This window comes from Lactuca virosa, chromosome 9 (assembly GCF_052849685.1).
Source record: "Lactuca virosa cultivar CGN04683 chromosome 9, Lactuca_virosa_CGN04683_v6, whole genome shotgun sequence".
NCBI classification, from domain to species: Eukaryota; Viridiplantae; Streptophyta; class Magnoliopsida; order Asterales; family Asteraceae; genus Lactuca; species Lactuca virosa.
Genome location: NC_136434.1, coordinates 275,714,427 through 275,723,201, shown reverse-complemented (window position 1 = coordinate 275,723,201; position 8,775 = coordinate 275,714,427). Strand labels below are relative to the sequence as shown.

Below are 8,775 nucleotides of genomic sequence, written 5' to 3'. Positions count from 1 at the left end.
ATCTGACTCGTATGTTGGTACATATCGAAAATCATTTAAAGCACTTGAACAGATAATTCTAAAATTGAATGTAATGAGAATGTTATTTTCGGTTACTATCACACTTCATCTTAACAGAGCTATCGAATGTAAAAAGATATCCTCATCTTATGTAAAAACAATTCAAATTTTTTAATTTTTAAGATTTTTTAAATTCAGAAAAAAAAACTAAAAATAACTATAAATAAAATATTTTAGGTTTTTTACTTTTTATGAATGTAGAAGAAAATAAATAGGAAAATATTTTTTTTTTTGGATTTTTCGAATTTTTTATATGCAAATGCAATGCAGAAAATAAAATGCAAAACGAAAAATAAAGCATTGTCTTTAATGCTCAAAGAGGAATGAACAGCTCAATAAAGCATATAAAATCAAAATGGTGCAGCTAGGAATGAATGTACCTGATAAGTTTGCAGAAATTCTGATTTTGACGAAGTTGTGGCGAAAAATCTAAATTTCAGCAACTCTGTCGATTCTCTGATTTCTCCAAGATTGCTTGGAACTACGGCCATCTCTTTATTGAAAGCGTAAAAAAACTAAAACTACTCCTCGGGTTGCCTCCCGGAAGCCGTCCATATTTAATGTCGTTGGCTCGACTTTGCCCAACTAGATTTATTAACTCGTGTGGTTGGGACTTCTTTGAAGCTCAACTCTCTTCCTTGTCACTCCAGATCCCTTCAAATATGGCAATATGGGTGGATCTGGAACTTGTTCGGCAAACAGAAAAGACTTCATATTGTCTTCAGATAAGTTGTTCTGATTTTCAAACTTCTTTCGTTTTCTGATCTTCCTTTTCTTTCCAGAAATCTTCTCTTTAAATTCTTCAGATTCTTTTCTTTTCAGAATTTTCTTTTCAAAAACTTTCTCAACAGAAATCATCACTTTTTCTTGAATCCTTTTTCCAGAAATCCTCTTTTCTTCCTCCCCAAGCGTATCTCTAAACAGCTCCATCTCGACCCTTCATATAACTTCTTTTTAGCAGTTAATTTTCCTTCTTTTTCCCAAAGATTTCCCTTTTTCAACTCCACGGATGTGTCTGATAAATTCATATCTACAAATATTCCTTGCACAGAGATATAAGAAAACTTACAGGAACCCTCAGACAAAGGATTGCTAGTACCCAGATAATTACCAGAAATATTATCAGAAGGAAAATTATCATCATTAATTTTAAAATTAACCACTTCCTCATCAAACTCCACTGAAATCATGCCATTAAAAACATCTACTTTTGTTTTTGTAGTTTTAATAAATGGCCATCCCAAAATGATAGAATTTGTATCTGATACGTCTAAATCACCCATGTCAAATATATAAAAATCAGCGGGAAAGAACAAATTATCCACTTGGACAAGAACATCCTCCAGCACACCTTTTGGGTGTACTGTCGAATGGTCAGCCAACTGGATAATTGTCCTGGTATTTTGAAAAGTTCCCATTTTTAATTTTTCAAAAATAGAACAGTGAAGGACATTGACTAAGGCTCCTAAGTCAAGCATGGCTTTTGGAGAATTAAGGTTACCCAATTTAAAAGGAATCGAGAAAATCCCTGGATCCTTGCACTTTGGAGGCAAACCTTTCTGCAAAATGGCAGAAATATTTTCACCAGCTTTCGAAATTAAACCCCAAATCAAGCAATATTTCACTGGTGTTGGAGTTTCTTTTTCTTTCAGCTTTTCAGTTCTTCTTCAACCAATACCTCCTCATACTCTTCCACTTCTTTTTCTGTTTCTTTTACATCTTCTGCTTCAACCAGAACTTCTACAAATTCTTCTTCAGCTTCGACTGGTTCAGATGCGCTTGGGCCTCCATAACTTTTCCCACTTCTCAAGGAAATAGCACTCACATTGTGCTTTGGATTATTTTTTATGAGTCCCGGTAACTTTCCTTGAGATTCCAGACGACCCACAGAAGTGGCAAGTTGAGACACCTGTTGTTCCAGATTCTTGATACTAGTTGTGGTTTCTGTCTGGAATGCTTGGGTTCTCGTGGCGAGACTCTTCACTATATCTTCTAAGGTCACACTGGAATTGTTGGGTTGCTGATTTGAAGATTGATTCTGATAATTCATACTCTGAAACTTTTGTTGATTCGGATTTTGGAAGTCGGGCTGGTAATTTGGTTCCTGATAATTTCGCTGCAGTTGGAATCCGGGTGGCATCTGATATTGTTGTTTCTGCTGAAAATTATTGTTTTGATAAAACTTAGGAGGCTGATTAAAGTTTTTATGTTGCTGGTATCCTCCGAAGCCTTTGACTGGAGCAACATCCTCTCGCAAAATTGGACACATATCAGTAGGATGGTCCGTCTTCAAGCAGATTCCACATTGTTTTTTCGCAACGGCTTTTTCTTTCGTCAGAAGCAGAAAAGCTTTTGTCAGTTCAAAAATCTGAGACTTCAGATGGGCATTGCTGACTTCTTTGACTCCCCTTGGTTGATCTGGATACCACTCGTCTTTTTTTCCAGAATGTTTTGACTCTATTGCCAGCTTCTCGATCAACTCCTGAATTTCTATTGGTGTGATATCACCTAGGGAACCACCACAGGAAGCATTTATCAAGCGCCTCTCAATGGGTGTCAGACCTTCATAGAAGAACATGTAGAGCTGATAATCACCGATACCATGTTGTGGACACGGAACCAGAAGCTTTTTAAATATTTCCCAGTAAGTGTATAAAGCTTATCTTTTTCCTTTTTTGATCCCAAGGATTTCTCTTTTGAGACTGGAAACTCGCGTTTTTGGAAAATATTTTTCTAAAACATCTTAGCAACTTCTGTCCAAGTGGTGATGGAACCAGATGGGAGTTCATATATCCATTCTCTTATTGAATCTTGAAGTGAAAAGGGGAATGCCCTTAACTTTATCTGATCTTCAGTGACATCATATCGCTTCATTCCTGAAGAAACCACATGAAATTCCTTGAGGAATTTATTTGGGTTTTTGTTTTCCAAACCTTTGAACGTGGGAAGAAGATGTATCAGCCCAGATTTCAACTCAAAGTTCTAGGCTTCTAGAAAAGTAATGTAGAGGGCTGCTTAGTGACTTCTGGAGTGGCCCACTCTCTAAGAGTCTTTTCTGTTTCGTCTCCACCCTTAGTTGATTCTGCAGATTCTGTTTCTGAAGAGTCTGTGCTTTCAGATTTAACAGAAGATGGTGGGGAATATGTTTTAAAAGGACTGTTTAATCTTTAAATTAACCCTAACTTTTTACTGTTCAATTAAATAAGCTCTTAATGAAATCAGAAAAGCAGCTTTATGATCTGTGTAAAATTCCAAGCAATATCTAATACTTCTCACAAGCTCGGAAGCGTAAAGGTATGATTTTTTTAGTTTATATCAGAGTTAAATCTCAAACATAGAACCAATCTGACACTTGTTACTTTTACCAGTTGACAAGAACATATATGGATTCTATTAACTAACTAACTGGAATGATAAAACCCTAGCTAGGTGATCAGACTAACAAGAATTAAAAATTAAACATTCATTAATCTAAAAAATTGAAAACTCTAGATAGAAACACAAAACGAAAATCAGATTTGAAAACTAATCACATGAAAAGTACTAATATATGTAGAAATGCATACTAAGGTTTAGACAAACGTGGCTAAAATGAAACTAAACTAATAAAAGGAAACATTTAATGATAAATCTACATAAAGTAAATGAATGAGATGATTCACATATTTAGATCTTCGAAAATCGCTGAAAGATATCATAAATCGTCTTCAGAAGGGTATTTTTCCACCTGGAATCGTCTAACCCCCGAATATGATAATGAGGGTCGTATTTATATGTGATACGGAAACTTCCGGAGAAAGAAACCAAAAAATGTGATCATAGGTTAGTTATATGCGATCGCAGGTTTTTGAATTTTTTCCAGATTTACCCCTAAATGATGTAGGATGGTATTTTCGACGTTTCTGGAACTCTGGGCCATCTATGCGATCGCATGTATGCTACATGCGATCTCAGGTTTTGGGTTTTTTCTTCATATGATTTCGAGATAACTTATTTTGACCTTGGGAAACTTCGTGGCAATAATGCGATCGCAAAAAAAACATGTGATCTCCTATGCGATCTCATTTTTACCCTTTTCCACAAATATGAAAGTCGTCCGAAATTTTGTTTAGTTTTCAGAACAAAATGAATCTCGTCAATCGGATTTACAGTTCATGAGATATGGTCAAAATACTGATAGGGGGTCTAAGCTGCCAGCAACATCTTTTAGCTTCAGATTGTAGCAATCTATCTTCGTATGATCAATTCAATCGAATGTTTCTTGACCAAAACATCTTCCAAGCATTCCTCAACATCCTCCTTCAGTTCCAACTCCATTTAGGGTCCAAATATGCATGCAGCTGCTCCCAAAGTACTTCTTCACTCGAACTATCTGAAATTGACACAAATAATGCTAGCAGTACGGGAATTCTAATAAAATGCATGAGCTGAACATTATTTAAACAAATGGCATGCAAATGTACAAAATATGATGCTAAATGATAATAAAAACGACCCTAAAAGATGCATAAAATGGCATCTATCAATGACATAAATAAGAACGTAAGAAGAAGATACATACCAGTGACCACATCGGGTGTTGGACAAGCCTCCTCGACAATCAGTTGAAATGCCATGCTCCGAACAACTGGCGCCTCCGCCTTGCCCTGGCGGCCATCAATGATCCTTAGACTCGCTGGAGCAGGTGCTACTACCAGTCCCACCGCTGCTAAACTCGGGCAGTTGGCCTTCTTATGGCCCCTCTGATTGTAACGAAAGAAAATCAAATTAGAAACATGGGTGGTGGTGGTGGCAATACAATCCCTGCCAAAGTGCGTTGTCTTGCCACACTTGTAGCAGCTCGAACCACCTGCCCTGCAGGCTCCGTAATGTGCCTTTCCACACTTACCATAGCGGCCCCAACCCTGCTGGCCCCTTGATCTAGAATCAAATCCCTTAGGTTTCTTCGTCGAAACCCCAGTCGCCTGCCCAATCTCTGTCTTCCTCTTCCCTATGTGCTCCAAATCAATTTCCTGTTCCCGGGCCCTGGATATCATATCATCCAGTGTCGGGCAAGCGCAAAAACTAACAAACTCCTAAATGTCTGATCTCAACATGTCATGGTATCGAGTCTTCCGCAACTCCTTGTCTGCAGGATACTAGGGTACCAAAACTCTCTCTCGGAGCATGGCGGTGATCTCCGCCACGGTCTCTGTTGTCTGTCTCATATCCAAAAACTCCCTAGCAAGCTATTTTACCTCGACATTTGGTGCAAACTATGCTCTGAATCGGGTCACGAAATTTGGCCAGGCCATGGCCTCAATGGTTGGGGCTCCCAAAGTATATCCAACATCCTCTCACCAATCCCATGCTCGCTCCCTCAGACATCATTCAACAAACCTCACCTTCGACTCCTCGGGGCAGAAGCTAGTCATCTGAGCACACTCAATATTTTCTATCCATCATCTAACTACCATGGGTTCCTTCACCCCAAAGAATTATGACGCCCCACATCCCCTGAAATGCTTGAAGGAGAGAGTGTGGGCTCTGTACTGACCGGCAGCTAAATCGACCCTATAGATCCGAAGGCGATCCTCCATCAACTCGATGATACCCTCCTTGATCAACCCAAACATCATCGGGGTCGCATCAAGGATGCCTCTAGTAATATCAGACGCAACGAACTCACGTAATCCCTCATCAATTGGTTCGGTGCCCGAGCCCGAACTAGATCCAGACCCTGAACCTCCTGTCTTACTATGTGTCATCACCATGTTGAAACATAACACATAAACAATAAGTATACACACGAAGAGGTTCACACTCTCGAGTTTCCTAGATTCATCGAGGTCTTCCTTGTCTTGGGTATAAATCTTGTGCTTCCAGTAGTACGGGCCCAATACTACCTTCCATACCTATATATACCCTCCCCCAAGGACTATCTCGAATCCTCCAAGTCGCTCATTCCTATCTAGTACTCTTCTCATACTATAAGTCGTCCCACGCACCAAGAAATATTCCAGGAACTTCCTATGGTTCCTCTCCTCATCACCCTCTGCTATCAGCTGCAGAAAGAACTCCCTATAATATCACCTAATTACCACATGAATACAATTACATATCATTGGTACTAGACAATTCTTCGAATGAAAGGTCACACACTACAACGGTTTGTCTCAAACAAGAGCTGCGCAATAGAGTTAAACCTAACCTTCTAAAATTATCAAATCTCAACAATATGTAACCAAGTGCATTCGTCTACTAGTCAGTTGATACTAATGGGAATTCCTAAAAGCATAAAGCATTCAACATTCGAGCATAAAGCAAGTCGAGTCAAAAAATAATCTAAACAGGTCATCCTATTAGATAACTGATTTCTTACTATCATGCAAATCTATAAGCTCATACATTAGGCACATAAAGGCATCTCTCCTAGCATTCTATCATGCAATCCTGAGCAGATCCTTAGCCTAGTCTAGCAAGTGATTCTCATATCATGGCATAAAACATTTAACATGTATGGGTATTTTGGGAAGACTTACTTGAGCTCGACTGATTGCAAGCATCACACCCCCTTCTTTTATTAGAAATTACTTAATAAAATATTTCTTCGTTCTTTTTTTTTTTGAAAATCTACCAAATCCTCAGTTTAAGACACCTGAGAGTATGCCCAAATCCCTCAAACCAAGGCTCTGATACCAACTTGTAACATCTCAAAATTTTCAGACAAAAATTTCATTTTTAATTCATTTCAAAACATCCAGTAAACATGTCAAAACAACCAAAAGAGAATCAAAGTGAAATAATATCATAGTACAAATCCCAAAATCATATAATGCGGAAAACATGGGCGGATGCGATACGATCAAGCCAAGCTCTTCCCTTTCGAGCTAAAAGTACCTGAAACATAAACTAAAAATTGTAAGCACAAAACTTAGTGAGCTGCCCAAAATACCCCATAACAAACATACATAACAGTCAAACATAACCAGGTCTATTTCATCCCTATTGGTCTCTTTCAACCGGTATTGGGTATATTTCAACCCCTTCGGTATCTTTCAACCGGTACTGGGTCTATTTCACCCCCTTTGATCTCTTTCAACTGGTATTGGGTATATTTCAACCCCTTCGGTCTCTTTCAACCGGTATCGGGTCTATTTCACCCCTTACCGCTAGCATATAATCCTATCAGTAAGAATCACAGAGACAACAAACACATATAGGCAATATAGGAAATTCTCACGAAGATAATTATTATCCTACCAACATAATCTAGTGGGCCGACATTGGTGCCTTTAACCCACGAGTATAGTGAAGGAAACTCACCTCGTAAAACAGCTTAAAAGTCAACACGCTCTCAAAATCCCACAACATGTGCTAGATGCCACCTAGATAATCACACAAGGCAATACCTTAATCTATCTCCTAAGACATTAACAATTGAACAAAAACCATAAGTCAAAAGTTAAACCTCAAGGTCAATGGTCAAATTCAATAGTCAATGTTGACTTCAACCGACCGCTACGACGTGGTCATCCTTAGCCACGTCGTGCGGGAAAATCTCAACCTTCACATCGTGGTTACCTAGGACCACGCCGTGGCTGCTAAGGTTCCAACAGCTTAATGCATTAAGTTGTTTCCTTTAATTCCAAGAGCTCCAAAGCTCGGATCTGGACCTAAATGTGATCTAAAAGGATAAAGTTTCCAACTTTATCCATTAGGACCATCCAAATGTCCCAAAATGTCTTAATAAGGCAAGAACCTAACCAATAAGCACTTATTCCAAAAGGTATGAAATCCATCATTTCCATAAGTGAGTCTAGCACCGAAACTAACCTAAAAGTTGGTGCTTTATAAACATGCATGTCCAATGCATGTATTAAACCCATATTAGGTCAAAATGAGGGTTTGTGACCTAAATGTCATGCATGGCTTGAAAATACAACCAAACTCCAGATCCAATGCACAAAATATACCAAATAACTCATAGATTCATAAAGTTGCAAACTTTATGAGATCTCACGATTCCAACAAACAAGAACAAGGAGTTTATGGGGCAAAACTTAAGATCTAGCAACCTCGCATGATAAAAATCGAGTCTTCGACACTTAGAAAGGTCCAAAATAGTGCTAAGGTGAAGAATGGAGTCGTGTTTGCTTGATCTTTGCTTCCTTCTAACTTCTTTAGCTTCAAGGACACCAAAACTAGCTCAATAATGGAGGAAAATGATTAGGGTTTATTTGGGGATTGAGGGAACCGATGGAGGATGAGGATGAGCAAACCATAACCTCCTCATTCTTTTAAATAGGGAGCAAACCCCGAAAAAATAGGGTTTGCAAGCAAGCCTCCACCTCGTCGTGGCCAATATTGTCACGTCGTGTTGACCTGAATGCACACGCGACTCTTTATCGCCTCGCCACGTCGTGGTGGTGCCTCCACCTCTCTGTGGTAATCCCAAAATGATAAATTTAAATACATAAGAAGGTACCTCAAGATCCGGGCGTTACAAGAGCACTATAACAAGTACTCTTCGGAAGACAATATAATTTCCAGAATCACAATTACTTAATAATGATGAGGTCAACTCTATTTATGAAAAAACAATGGAGTTACTTAATGATCATGAGATCAACTCTATTTATGAAAAAACAGTGGATAATTACAAAGAAAATAAAGAGAGGATCCTGATGCCATCATTTGATCTTAACATAAGCCAGATGACACCACCACAGGTAA

At 38.6% G+C, this 8,775-nt stretch overlaps 1 protein-coding gene across 1 annotated transcript; it reads right to left on the bottom strand.

Moving 5' to 3' along the window:
* Positions 1–917: 917 nt before the first annotated feature.
* Positions 918–2,934, bottom strand: LOC145140556 (uncharacterized). The gene is made up of 5 exons (XM_079074006.1): positions 2,812–2,934; positions 1,968–2,686; positions 1,739–1,862; positions 1,172–1,619; positions 918–1,090 (listed from the first exon to the last, which is right to left on the bottom strand). Exons 1-5 carry the CDS (start codon positions 2,932–2,934, stop codon positions 918–920), a joined length of 1,587 nt encoding a protein of 528 aa, XP_078930132.1.
* Between the last annotated feature and the right edge of the window lie 5,841 nt (positions 2,935–8,775).